The sequence below is a fragment of the Lontra canadensis genome, unplaced genomic scaffold, assembly GCF_010015895.1.
Source record: "Lontra canadensis isolate GAN:19392208 unplaced genomic scaffold, GSC_riverotter_1.0 scaffold32, whole genome shotgun sequence".
In the NCBI taxonomy this organism is placed as follows: domain Eukaryota; kingdom Metazoa; phylum Chordata; class Mammalia; order Carnivora; family Mustelidae; genus Lontra; species Lontra canadensis.
Window position 1 is genome coordinate 1,902,179 of NW_022631026.1, and position 14,196 is coordinate 1,916,374.

Below are 14,196 nucleotides of genomic sequence, written 5' to 3' on the forward strand. Positions count from 1 at the left end.
CCCCCCCCCCCCCCCCCCCCCCCCCCCGCCCCCCCCCGGCCTCACCGGGGCCTCACCCGCGTCCCTGCTGCACTGTTCGCACCTCCCCAGCCGCCCCCACGCCGGGGTGTCTGAAGCTTTCCTCATGCAACGCTTACACGTTTCTGGAAAACCCACAGATGGTCGGAAAATCGCCAACAAGAGCCGCGCACTGGCACCTGTCCTGAGGCCGGCAGGTGTCAGGGGCCGAGGAGGGCAGCGGCCAGCGGAGCCACGAGCGTCCACCCGCGCGCAGCTACCCCGTCCCGGAACTGACCCCGACCACGGGCCTCTGACAACGCGAACAGGACCAGGCACCGGGTCACCCCCGGCCGGGCCGTCACAGACGGGACAGAAGCCCGACGCCCGAGCACCAGAGGCGCAGGCACCGCCGTCTACAAGCACCACCGGGACCGGCCGCGGCTGGCTCCGCCGCGGGCGGGCAGCCCTGGAACAGCGCGGCGAAGACGGGAAAGGGGCGGCCCCGGCACGGCGGAGATGCTAGAACCTGGTTGTTTTACGGAATCATAAGCGAGCGAGACAAGCGCGGGACGGAAAAGGCAAACGTGCTGACCTGAGCCGGCCTCAGGCGGGGCCAGACCTGCGCACCCGCCTCTCGCCCCGGCCTCGGCTGCCGTCCGCGAGCCCCGGTGCCGCGGCCGGGCTGAAACCACCGGCCGCCGCGGAGGGAGACGAGTGTGCGGTGGGGCCGGGGTCCTCACGGCGCGACCAGAGGCGGCCGACACCGAACGAGGGAGGCCGGGAAGTCCCGGGGCAACGACTGAAGGAGACACGGTGTCCGCTCACACCAACCACCTCTCCGCCTCACACAGAGTTCACCGCCTCATCCGCTGAAGGGACCGGGGGAGTGACCCCCAGGTAGCAACGAGGACCCCTGTCTGGGTTTCCAAGTACCAGTGACGGGTACCAGGAAGGGTGGCTGATTCCAGGGCCAGGTCAGGGGACGTGGGGGCACCGGGCGCCGGCGGCTCCACAAGTCAAGTGGTGATCGGGAAAATGATGGCCACCTGCCCACGGACAGAAACGCCTCAGAGAGGCTCCCACTTGCTAGGTCTGGGACAATCCGAACATCAGAATTACTCACTGGCCTGTACTCCGTGCCCACCACGACTCAAGGCTCTGGGAGCCCGCACTGGGGAAACAGAAGGGAGCGGGCAGCCTCTCCCTGCAGACGGAGGCCAACTCAACACTGCGGGACAGACGGTCACCGCTCTCAGCACCCGACGGCGGGACTGACCCAGGCAGGGTCTATCCAGATTTACGCAAACACCGAGTGGAAGTCTGAGAAGAAACATGGCATTTATAGACTCAAAATAACTCTCCACAGATTTCCTATCAGTTATGAGGGGAGACGGAAGTTCACACTGAAGAACCTGACGAACAAAACTTGACCAAGTTTCCTGTCAGCCGGAAGCGTCCTGTGACACCACACGCCTCCCAGCAGCGCACACCGAGCAGACACAGCACCTGCTGCGTAGCATTCCGGCCAAAAACGCAAGGCTTGAATCTAATCATGGGACCTAACACAAACATGACGTGTGAGACAGTAAAGGTTTGTTTCAGAGAAACAGGACAGAGAAGACTGTGCCAGCGAGAGTTTTCTTCCGGGGGAGAAGCCACTCTGGGGACTAGGACGACGGAGAACACAGTTACTGCCGTTAACAGCACACGGGTCTCTGCGACGCAGTAAGACAGAGCAGTGCTGGGGCTCGTGGGTGGCTCGGGCCGCTGGGCGTCCGGCTCTTGATTTCGGCTCCGGTCATGATCCTAGGTTGTGAGATCGAGCCCCACACAGGGTTCTGCGCCAACCGTGGAGCCTGCTTAGGATTCTCTCTCTCCCTCTCCCTCTTTTCCTCCCCATTCTCTTTCTCTCGTGCGTGCATGTGCGCACACGTGCACTAAAAAAATAAAAAGTTAATTAAAAAAAGGAAAGACAAAGTCACTGCCAAGAAGGTGGGTAACCGAACATTCATGGCAAAGCACACCACGTAAACCCGAGAGAATTCATGACCCGCTAGGGCACCCGGTGAGAAACGCCACCATCTTGGAAGTACCGTAACACTCGTGCTCCGCCCGGCACAATCACAGCACGCGTGTGTCTGCCGCACCCGTGTTCTCACGCCGCTTTTGTTCAGTCCATCTGCTGGGACACCTGCCGGTTTCCTTCCTCCAAAACACACACACAAGACATCCAAGCTGATGGAAGAACGGTCTGGGAGACTAACCCTAGATCCACCAGAGGACTGAAGTCACAGGATAAAATGCCACCCTGAGCTCTGAAACAGGTGGACACGGCCCCCGCTAGGTAAGCTGGTGTGACGCCACACGGTCGTCCTGGCAAACTGCGGCAGGCTGAGTGTGCGCCAGCTTCAAAGTGGGAAACTCCCGGAAGCCCAGGATTAAGGGAAGCCCCACAGTTCTGTGGCTTTTGTATCTAGAAACCCCATCAGGTTCTCAGGATGAAGATCCCAGAAATATCCTTTCACGTTGCAGGCAATGGGGGGGAGAAAGTAACCGTTTTTAAATACTCCCAGAACGTCCTGCACGAAAGGCCAGTGCCCCCAGGGAAACCGCTGCATTGGAGCCTGATCGGAGTTGTGGGAAGACCCTCTCCAGTCCCCTCCAGCCTAAAGGGCGAAAGAAAGGGCCACAACAGAAGAACTAAGCCCACTGAAGACTGGCCCGAATGGTAACATCACAGAGCACTTCTTCTCCGCAACAGCTGACCGCACGACGGGGCTCCAGAAGGTAACAGTGACTTAAGGCTTTGAAAGAACATTCCGTGTGAGACAGAATCTACGGGAGGAAGAGCGCTTAAAGAAACAAAGACCCCAGGGGAGAAGAAAATCCAGGGAACTAGAAGAAACCAAACCCCTGGCACCAGCAACAGCAAATGGAACTCCCGCCCAGATAACACACACCCTCACACTAAAGGCTGACTTGCCTTGGTTCCTCTTAACAGACACTACACTCTGGCTTTAACCAAAATGACGGGGCATGCGAAAAGCTAAGAAAAAAATCCATCTCTAGAGACAAAGCAAGCCTGAGAACCAGACAGAGGTGTGACACACATTATGGAAACTAAAGCTCAAGGTTCCATAGCCAGTAAGTGCTGCAGCCAGAATTTAAAACTTTTATTTATTTACTTGACACAGAGAGAGAGGGAGAGAAAAATTGTTTTATTTATTTGACACACAAGCAGGGGGAGCAGCAGGAAGGAGGAAAGGGAGAAGCAGGCTCCTCACTGAGCGGGGAGCCCGATGCGATCATGACCTAAGCCGAAGGCAGACTCTTAACCAACTGAGCCACCCAGGCGTCCCAAGAAACCCACTTTAAAACAAAGACACAAATGAGTTAAAAGCAAACTTTTAGAGAAAGAAACACCATGTTAACAGTAATCAAAAGGAAGCTCAGGGAGCTACATTAATTTCAGACAATGCAGACTTCAGAACAAGGAAAATCATCAGGGATAAGGATGGGTATCATGGAATGACAAAACGGTCCAATCTCTAAGAGGACATGAAAAATCTCGACACGTATGCACCTAACAATAGACATCAAAATACACGAGGCAAAAAGTAACAGGAGGAGAAGAACACATGAATCCACTATTTTAGTCGGAGATTTCAACACCACCCATCAACAGACAAGTTCAGTTAGCAGAAAATCAGAAAGGAGTAGCTGCTGAGGAGCACCGGCAGTCGACATCCGTGGAGGGAGTCACCCAGCAACGGCAGACACACTCTTCTCAAGCCTGCACGGTGGCTTCACTAAGATAAACTGTGCTCTGGCCCATGAAGTAGCCTCAGTATATTTCCAAGGACTCAAGTCTCACGAAATATATTCTCTGATTACAGTGGAATTAAATTGGAGGGCAAGAAAAGTCAAGTCTCTGGAAAAGTCCCCATATAATTGGAAACTAACACAGATCAAAAAACCCACAGAGGTCAAAGAAATCAAAAAGGAAATTAATTTGGAAGTATTCTGAACTGAATGAAAATGAAAATCATTTGAAATTTGTGTGACGGCTCTAGAGAAGTACTTGGAGGAAATCGACAGCACTGAACACCTATGTTAACAAAAGAAGGCTGCAAGTCCATGACCTCAGCAACCACGTTAAGGGATTAGAAAAAGTACGGCTCAGTCAGGGGAGCTTCTAACTCCTGACTGCTGCTCAGGCTGTGATCTCAGGGTCCTGAGATCGAGCCCCGCGTCTGGCTTCCTTCTCGGTAGGGGGCCTGCTCGGGACTCTCTCTTCCTTGCCCTCTACTCCTCCTCCCTCCACCTGCATGCTCTCTCAAATAAATAATTAAATCTTTAAAAAAAGGAAAAAGAAAAAACAAGGAGAAGCCTGTGTTTAATAGGAGTGAATGTAACAATTCCCTTCTTCAACGAATTTAGAGCTCCCTTACCTTGTCTTCATAATTTGGCAGTTTATCCTTGCATATGGTTATTATGTCCATCCAGCAGTAGTTTCTCTCTTGTCGGATCTTTTCTAATTCTGGATCATTCTCATATTTGTCAGCATCCAACTATTCGAGTTACAACAAAAAAAAAGGAGGTCACGTTAATGCAAACAAAGAAATGTTCTCTTACTGGATTTCCAGTATGATTCCACTCTAAATTTATCATCCAGTCCTCTGTCAACTGCAAACTAACCTTCCTTCCCCTCCTCTCCCCATTCTCTGTCACAGCTAAGGACAGTGCAGTTGTACTTAATTCCTGCCTCCTTCTCCCTGGCAGTTCTTCCTGGGGGATCCTACATTCGCATTCTAGTCCCACTTCCAGAGGCCCAGGTGAAGCACCCATGACCAGGCCTGTCCAAGGTCACCAACCCCACCTCCACCCCAGTCCTGCTCCTGCAGCACAAATCCTCTGCAGGTCTCTGACCTCTCTGTGACATCTCTTTAGTCAGCTGTTCCCTGGGCTGGATGCTCTGGAAGCCTATAAATAATACCCAAGTTCATTACACCGGGATGAGAGCGCTTCCATCATGTGGCCCCAGTTGCCTTTTCTACTCCTCTGTCCCTATCACCTGTTTAAAAAAACAAACAAAAACTTCATTCTAAACCAAGCAAAATTATTTGCTCCAAAAGAATCTTCACATCCCCACACCCTTGCTCCTGACAGCTTCCTACACCCAGAAAGCTCCTTCATCATCGTCATTCATCACAACCCTATCTACTCAAGGTCCCATTCTGAGTTGAAGGCAGACACTTAGCGACCGAGCCACCCAGGCACCCCTCAGGGTCCCATTCTAACACGTCTGTGACGAAGCACTCGCCAGGAGCCCAGCCAGAGTTAATCTCACTCCTACTTCAAACTACTGGCAATGAAATGAGCTCACCTTGCATTACTATGTGGCTATAAAATGCACATTTTACCACAACTCCTGAACGGCAAACTCTAGAATATCTTAAACTACTAGTCATCAACACGTTATTTTCTACAAAGATGCCTCCCCAAAAGCTATGAAACCCACCTCGGGATACGCACAGGACTGCCCCACACTAAAACCATCTATCAGTCTGCTGTGTCCCTAATAACAGACGCGCAAAAATTCTCCATCTGTTCCCACTGATCGAGAACAGCTATTATGAAGGAAGTATATAAAAATACACAGGACACAAAACCCAGAGAGTAAACATCATTTACTTATTTATGTTTAAGCATACTTCATGCCACACACAGGGCTTGAACTCATGACCCTGAGATGGAGACTTGGAGGCTCTGCCGACTGGGCCGGCCGGGCGCCCTGACTTATTCAGAGCAGAACTAGAAGGCCGGAGGAACTGGGTCTGACCCCGCGGAGAAACTGGAAGATGCCCTTTAAAAGGTGGTATTTTATCCTTTGGATACATTCACAAGTTGACCAAGATCTCATTCTGCAAAAAGAACGAAATCCCCAAAGCACCATAAGTTAACTGTTTAGTTCCAGAGAAACTGACTTTGTGATACAACAGAACGTATTTCCCGGTCACAACAGGCACGACGGACCACCGGGCCGCCTCAGAGATGGTCCCTGCCCGCAGGGACCTGTTCGGTCTTGGCCTGGAGAGAAATAATCCGTAAAAACCAACGCGGCCCCAAAGCAGAGCGTTCTGTGGAGGCGCCGTCTTGGGGGCCAGGAGGCTGCCCGGCCTCAGGACCGCCCAGCACCGCAAGCAGGAGCCCGGCGGGGAGCGTTCACTGCGGACCTGCCCGACGGCCTCACGGCAGGTGGACAAGGGCGGGTGGACGCCGCAGCCCTGCCGCGGACACGCCACGACTGCCGGGCTGGTTACCGTGGCACACCCCACGGCACCCCCACTGTTTTTCTCTTATGATTTTATTTACTCCGGGCACAGAGCGCGGGGGGCGGGGGTGCCTCAGTGGGTGAAGCCTCTCCGCTGCCTTCAGCTCAGGTCATGATCTCGGTGTCCTGGGATCGAGTCCCTCATCCGGCTCTCTGCTCAGTGGGGAGCCTGCGTCGACCCCCCTCTACTTGTGATCTCTGTCTGTCAAATAAATAACATCTTTAGAGGAAAGTATTTTTATTCGCTCCCTGGTCAGAAACGACCGGGGCACACAGGCAGGTGGGGGCGGAGGGAGAAGCTGCTCCCCCGGTGGAGGGAGCGGGTGTGGGCGACCCCCGCACCCGGATCACGCCCCGCGCCCCCGGCGCACGCCCGCACTCTTGACTTGACGGAGCAGCCGGTCAGCTGACTGGGGGACCCGCCTGCGGCCCCGTGCGCTCCGCGGACACCGACAGCCGCTCCCGGAGCTTCCTGAACGCGCCCGGTCCTGCCAGCGAGTGACTGGCCCCGCGCTCAGTGCAGACGTTCCATTTACTTGAAACAGCATGCGGGGCACGAGCGGGGCACGAGCGGGGCACGAGCGGGGCAGAGGGGGAGGCATGGGGAGGGGGAGGGGCAGCCGAGTCCCCCGCCCCCGGTTGTCGGCGGGAGCGCGCTCCGAGCCTCCCCGGCAAACCGCAGCGCGTCCCCGCGCCCTCGCACGCGCACGAGCGGACGGCCCCCGGGCTCGGGGGCCGGGACCCTGCAGCCCGCGGAGGGGAGGGCGGCCCCACGCTCGGACACCCGCCCCCTGCACCGCTGCGCGCGCCCGCCCCAGGGAGCGCCCCTGCCGCCTGCGCAGGACGCCGGCGCGCCACACGGGGCCCCGCACACTGCCCCCAGGCAGCCTGTCCCCGGCCTCCCGCCCGTGCGGTCCACTAACAGCGCACCCGGCGCGCCCCGGCGGCCCACAGAGACCACCCCGAGCCCACCCGGACTGCCCAACGGCGGCCCTCGACCGTCCGCGGAGCGCGCGCACGGCGCGCCCACCGCCTAAAGCTCGGCCAGCGCAGAGGGAACCGGGGTCGGACCACCCGGCCTTCCTACTGCGCATGCACGCCGCTCCCAGGTCGCGATTCCCGGCGCCGCTACTGAGCATGCGCACCGCTCCCAGGTCGCGATTCCCGGCGCCGCTACTGAGCATGCGCAGGATGCCCCCGGCGCCAGCGACCAACCGGCACCCCCTACTGAGTATGCGCAGTGGTCCCAGGTCGCGATTCTCGGCGCCGCTACTGAGCATGCGTACCGCCCCCAGGTCGCGATTCCCGGCGCCGCTACTGAGCAGGTGCCGCATGCCCCGGGCGCCGCCAACCACCAGGGTTCCCCCGTTACTGAGCATGAGCAGACCCTCTCCCTACAACCGCCGGCCCAGTCCCCACTCGCTGCAAGCTGGGGTGTGCAGGGAGCTCGGGGCACCACATGGGGGGCCCGCCCCCGCCCCGTCCTCCGTCCCCGCGTACCTTCCAATAAAGCACCCCGAGCCGGCGCAGCTGCTCCAGGCCAACTGGGCGGCTGGGCTCGGCGCGGTGGGGCCGCCTCGGGTCGTCGGCGGACTCGTCCATGTACCAGGCCTGCACCATGGCCGAGCCGAGGCGCCGCGAGCACCCCCTGCGCGCCGCCGGGCCCCCGTCCCTGACCCTGGCCGACAGCTGCAGGAGGCGGCGGACGAAGAACGGGCGCGAGCTCGGGGAGGGCCCTTATCCCGGGGCAGCCGGGCGGGGCGGGGCCGGAGCGGGCCCGGCTGGGGGAGGGGCGACGGGACAGGGGGCGGCTGCGGCGAGGCGGGAGCCAGAGGTCATGGTGCGCGAGCAAGCTGGTGCAACAACTTACATGTTAGAGAAGGGAAATGAAATGCCACCAGAGAACCCACGCAGCGGGAGTTGAAGTCAGGTCCCCTACCCACAGAGGACCCCAGGGTCACTCAGGGGGGATGTTCAATCCTCGCCTTCCCCCCCCAGCGGTGCAGTCTCAAGCCTGCCCCGCCCTCTATTTGTAAACTGCCCAGCTCCCTTCCCCACAGGAGTGGTTATGTTCTAGGGGGTAAAAACAAGCTTGCCCTTCCCATTCCTTGAATCGATCCTCTGTTGAGCAGATTAGAAAAGAAAAAGTTCATTTTCTCAAAGCAGTCAGCCAGAAAAGATCCAATCATCTCACCATCCGGCATAGCCTCCAACAGGGAACCAGGTCACTCAGAAGCCTGCGGGATTGAACCTAGACCTAGGACACCACATCTCCAGAGTGAACAGCCCACTCTGAACCCTGGGAACCACTGCCCACGAAGCCCAGGTAGATTTTGTGTCCGGTCTGCTGCTGCCGTCCCACATCTGGTGGAGAGCCCACCTCTCCATCTTCCTGTGACCAGCTGCTGCTTGTACCCCGGGGACGCCTTCCACATCACTGCCCACTTCCTCCTGCACTTCAGACAAGACTGCATGGTCTTACCTCTGATGGGGATCCCCCCCCCCCCCGGTAAAGCTTCAGAGTCACCCCTCCCCTCAGCTCTCACAAGGTAACCCAGGACCCCCGAGTTGCTGCACCCAGTCACTTATTTCTGTTCTTGTCTGCCCTTCCTGAAACGCTTCCTTCTCACCTCCCTCTGATGAAGTTCTAGAACATAGATGAGGTTTGGTGGGGTGAGGTCCGGAGCCGATAACCAAGAAGAAATAGAAGAACAGAAGAAATTCATATCTTTCAGATAGGGAGACCTATCTGAAGAAGCCTACTGAGGCCATGCTCCCAGAAAAGTAAAGAAGGTCCATCACCAAATCCCCCTGACGCCTGGGTGGCGTCCCACGCAGGATTTGTCAGAGGTTCCCGTGTGTCAAAGGCGACCAGAGGCGTCCCTCAAGATATCGCTATTGACCACGATCCTGCCTTCCCCGGGAAGACATTCCTGCCGTAAAAGGCCCTGGAGGGATGCGGTGCCCCTACCTTTTCCCCATGGCATCCTAGGCTGCCGATGGGTGCCTGGTGAATGGACCAAAATACTGTGCCGTGCCATGCCATCCTCTGTCCTGAAGACTGCAATACTGTTTTGCCACTTTAACCCATGGAAATACTAGGAAGGTTTTACAAGGGGAAATTACCCAATTTTGTAGCTTTAAGTAGTTTGTAGAAGACACTGACAAGAAACAGTAAAGACTGAAATCCATCATGGTCTATGCGACATTCCAACACATGTGGTCCTTACAGCCAGCTTCCCTAGGAAAGGGTCCCCGGTTGCGTTTTAATTCAATCGGGTACTGGTTTCGGCGGGCTCCCAGTGGAGGTCACCCAGCCAGAAGTGGCTAAACCAGGGATGTGAAGGGGATCACTTTAGATCAATCAGGAGGAAACCTCACATGGGAGTCTTAAGATTGGCAGCCGTCCTGGTGACTTAGGTGGCTGTCCCGTGCCCAAGAGAGACAACTTTATATTAGAACAGGAATAAAGAGAGGGCATCAAGTTTCTGGGTCTTATTACCATTCCGAATCTCACGTGGGGCTGTCAGTCTTTACATCTGGACTCTGAGCTCTGGTGCAAAATTGGTGAGTTCGGTGGGGTGAGGTTTGGAGCTGATGACCAAGAAAGAATTCTTGTGACATCTCTGGTGCAAAATGGTGGTTTCTTAAAGCACGGGGACAGGACCCGTGGGCAGGGAGAGCTGCTGCCCTGCTTTCCTGAGGAGTGGCTGATTATACACACAGGAGTTGGGTCAGTGAGGACAAAAGCAGGTGTTCAGAAGGGCTGTCATAGTAAAGAAGACTGTCAGGATACTGGAGGCCTTGTTATTGTCAAGTCAAGGCTGTTTTTACCTCTAATAAGCACTAGCATGAAGACAGTTGGGAGTTTCCTGGTGGAATGTCACATTCCTCCTATCAGGCGTCCTTGTAATGACCTCTAGGTTTAGAAGAACTTTAACTTTATTCATATTTCCTTTCATCTCAGTCTCCTTCAGTTTTAGGGAGGGGAGGGTGGTGTTAGGGCTTTAGGAACTGCAGTTGTCTGTCTCTGGAAGTTGGGCTGTAGATAAGATAGCTTCCTTGTTGTTAATCACGAGGACATTTGTAAACCGAGGGAGACTCCTGTCTTGCAGGATTGTGATCTCTGCAAGTTAACTATTTGTTTTTCTTTTAGGGCAGCCAGGGGTGCGTGAAGAATGTCACACATATGACTGGGGAGCGGGTGGAGAGGGGGTGCAAGGTGCCAGCTTTTGCTTTGTCCCCAGCCAGCCTCCTGCTCCCTCATCACCTCCAGCTCCCTCTTGGTTCCTCTCCTTGGCATGACCACAGAGTTGTGGAGTGTCCTGTCCTCTCCCCACACACACCCTAGGTGACTTCATGTCGTCCAGGATACGTAGTGACTTCCGCAGCCATCTCCAGCCTGGACCTTTTTGAGACCCGACCCGGTGTCTAAATCAGCATGGCCACATACGTGGTGAATTCGTGTGTCCAACCTGACTCAGCCGAAGCAGAACGCGACTCCCCACACGTCCAGACAGGTCTCCCCAGCCTTTCCCGACCCTGTCAACAGCCGCATCAACCACCCAGTGCCCAGATCCCACAGTCCGGGGGTTTTCTGCTTCCTCTCCCTTAGCCTCAACGTCAGCCAAATCCAGCAACAGCACAAATGCACACACCTCATCCCCGCTCCTACTGCCCTCTTCTCCGGACTGGTAACACTGACTCCTGCAGGCGACCCCCGCTCCCACCTCTGCCCCCCTGCAAGCCCTTCTCTGCACAAAATGGATTTAAAAATACAAATGGGGCACCAGGGTGACTCCGTGTTGGGCGGCCAACTCCATCTCAGCTTGTCTTGATCTCAGGGTCGTGAGTTCAAGCCCTTCATTGGGCTCTACGAGGGTGTGGAGCCTACTAAAAAAAATTTTTTTAATAATAAAAAGTAAATAAAAATACAAACAGGGTCTTGTTACTTGTCTGCTTAACCTCCTTTCTTGACTGACGTGGCTCCTGACCACCTCTCCAGCCCGTCTCCCTCCTGCCTGTTCTCTGCCCTCTGCGCACTCAGCGTCTGAATCTGCCGTCCTCCTCTGCGCGCTTCTGTTCCTATCTTAGATCTCCCTTCCCTGCAGAGGCCTTCTCTGACCCCAGCCCTACACCTCTGGGAGGTCAGCGTGTGTCTTATTAGTCTTCCAAGAACCAGTGCCTCGCTCATCAAAGGCAATAAAAGAAAGTTTGCTGAATGAATGTGGAAAGGATGGGAAGAGAACACGGCACGGAGTTCTCACGTTACTGCAACTGCTCTCCTAACTCAGACCAGATCTCGTGCCCTAGGAAGTAACGGCACTTGTGCTGGGGAATCTCGCAAAGGCTTCATGCCTGCCCAGCCTTCCAAGCAATGTGGGCACGACTTACCACCCACACTTTAAAGACGGGACAATGGGGGCACACACAGCTCGAGTGACTGCTGGCGGTCCGGGGGCCAGGAAGGAGCAAGGCCGGGGTGCAAGGTGGGGACCCAGCCCCAAAGCCTGCAAACGCTACCACTACCACACAGTGTGGGAAGGAGCGAGGCTGCTCTCCTTCGGTCAGGGAATGACGGTTGGAATGGGAACAGGGACAGGGTCTCTAGCGCCTGCCGGGGCAGCGCACAGACAAGCACACTTTACCATCTGGGGGGCCTCCATCTTACTCAGATACTTTTTTTAACTATTGGGGAAGACAGAGGGAGCTGTGTTATGTTGTTTAAGGGGAAAAAAACCCACATACTTTGGAAAAGCAAGACCATTGGGATGTCCTGAGGAACTGTCACCCAGCCCAGCTCTTGCAGCCAGGACCGGTCAGGCAGGCAGACTCCCATCAGAACGGCGCTCATTACAGTCGTGTGACCGTTGCTGGCCCACGGGATTCCTCCTTTGAAGGGAAGTCCTTTGAAATTGAACTACTTCCAGAAGAATAGCCAGCAGCAGTCAAAAAATATGTTTTGCGACCAGAATTTATCACCCTCAGGAGGCAACTTGGGAAGAATCTCTTTGGATGTTCTGAAAGACAGATGGTCCTCCTTGCTGCAGCCCTGGGCGCGGGGGCCGTCATGCATCCCTGCGCTATGCAGTGCTCCCGGTCCAGGGTCCCCCTAGCCAACAGGGCAGGGCAATGGCAGAGCAGAAGGCCAGGAGCCCCAAGACATGGCAACATGAAGGATGTGGATGTACACCTGTACCAGGTGGCAGACATCCTCTGTGAAGGCACCAGGAGGAGCTCTTTCCGGCTTTGCAGGCCAAGAGGCAAAGTTGAGAGAAATAGATCAGTCCTTTGGTAACAACCATTTTAAAGTGTAAAAGCCATTCTTAGTTCACAGAACATACAAAAACAGGCATCAGGCTGGAACCTGCCAACCCCGTTCTATCCCATTAATACTATTAGCATCGCATCCGGCCACCAAGCACTTTATGCCCCCGGCCTGTGGGGACAGCTCTGAACGGGTTTGGGATTGCGCGCTACTAACGAGCTATGGAGTGAGCCTACCATTAGCTCGCCAGCGACGGCCGAAGACATGCGTCTCCTGGGCCAGGCGCGAGGCCCAGCATGGGGCTCCACAGCAGAAGCCGCGGTCACACCTCCCACAGGTTGCCCGGACACCAGTTCCTGCCAGGGATGCGAAGAGACACCCGCGTGGTCCCCGAGTTGCACTGTAGGCAAAGAACCCTGAGCTTAGGACCCAAGAGCTCGATTACCCTGGGCAGGAAGCACACCTGTCCTTGATCCCGGGAGACACTACGTCTACCTCGCAAGGCCACCCCTGAGACAAATCTCCCAGAGAGGAGCGCTGGGACCTCATCTGTGCACATGCAGAGATGTCAGAGACCCACGGAGAACTGTCTCCTGTTCCAGTTCTCCAGCGACTTCTTCCGTTTCATTTGAAATCGGTGGATAGTCTTAGCAGTGTGGCCGACGGCTCACAGCCCTGCATGTCGGAAGTGTGGGTTCGCGGCTCTTATTCTGCTCAGTGTCCCGCACTGACTCAGGGGTCAATGGGACTTCGTCCTTTCTGGAGCACGATTGCTGGCAGAACTCGTGTGGTCAGTCCAAGATCCCCATTTTCTTCCTCGCTATTGACCAGGAGTGGTTGTCCCTGTCCAGAAGATGCCCTCAGTCCTCTGCCCATAACGCAGAAGCTCATTTCTCCAGCCCAGCAGGAAAGGCTTTATCCCTTTGAATTTCTTCTTCTAAGAAGACCTCACCTGATTAGTTCAGGCTCATCAAAGATAACCTCCACTTTGATTAGCTTGGAGTCCCGTGGTTTGGGGCCTTAATTACGTCCGTCAGAATTTAACCAGCAGTCAGATCGGATGCACCGGGCGGTGGAAATCTCAAAACGCTGCGTGCCACATGAGTAAGTCTCCGTACTGTCCTTACTGCGGCAGCGCCTGAGCAGAGACTGAAAATGGTTAAAACCGGTGTTCCTCTCTACTTCTGTTTATTTACCTGAGTCCGTGCTTTAGATAGAAGCACAATGACTGAATGTCACTGTTTCACCGGAATTGGGTTAAGGGACAGTAAAATGAACCTGCAAAGGCAGAAGATGACCTTTAATCGAGCAGAACACTTCCTGACGTTTCTAGGTAAGCCTTAGAAAACGATCACAAACTTTTTTTCTGGAAGCGAGGGCTCTGCTCACAACTGGCAGCCGTATCACCGTCCTCCGTAAGGGCTGCTTGTTCAGTGCTCCCGCGCCCGGTCCCAGCCCGCACGCCCGGCTTCCGCCCCGGTGCTGAGCACGGTCAGACTCGGCCGAGGCGGCCTCCCGCCGTTCGTTCCTGAGAGGCTGCCTGCCAAACCCCTCGCTGGCTCAGCCCGCTGACCCGGTGGCCAGCGGGGCTCGC

The 14,196-nt window shown here is 55.7% G+C and overlaps 1 protein-coding gene across 2 annotated transcripts in view; it reads right to left on the minus strand.

Moving 5' to 3' along the window:
- ADI1 (acireductone dioxygenase 1) overlaps positions 1 to 7,993 on the minus strand; it is a 9,856-nt gene extending 1,863 nt beyond the window's left edge. The window contains exons 1-2 of one of the 2 annotated variants that reach the window (XM_032866765.1): positions 7,835 to 7,993; positions 4,452 to 4,571 (exon numbers count right to left, since the gene is read on the minus strand). In XM_032866765.1, the coding sequence (XP_032722656.1) occupies positions 4,452 to 4,571; positions 7,835 to 7,954 (240 nt within the window). In that variant the 5' untranslated portion in view covers positions 7,955 to 7,993. Of the gene's footprint in view, positions 1 to 4,451; positions 4,572 to 4,879; positions 4,958 to 7,834 lie in introns of those variants that run through there. The other variant, XM_032866766.1, reaches the window with a different exon arrangement.
- Between the last annotated feature and the right edge of the window lie 6,203 nt (positions 7,994 to 14,196).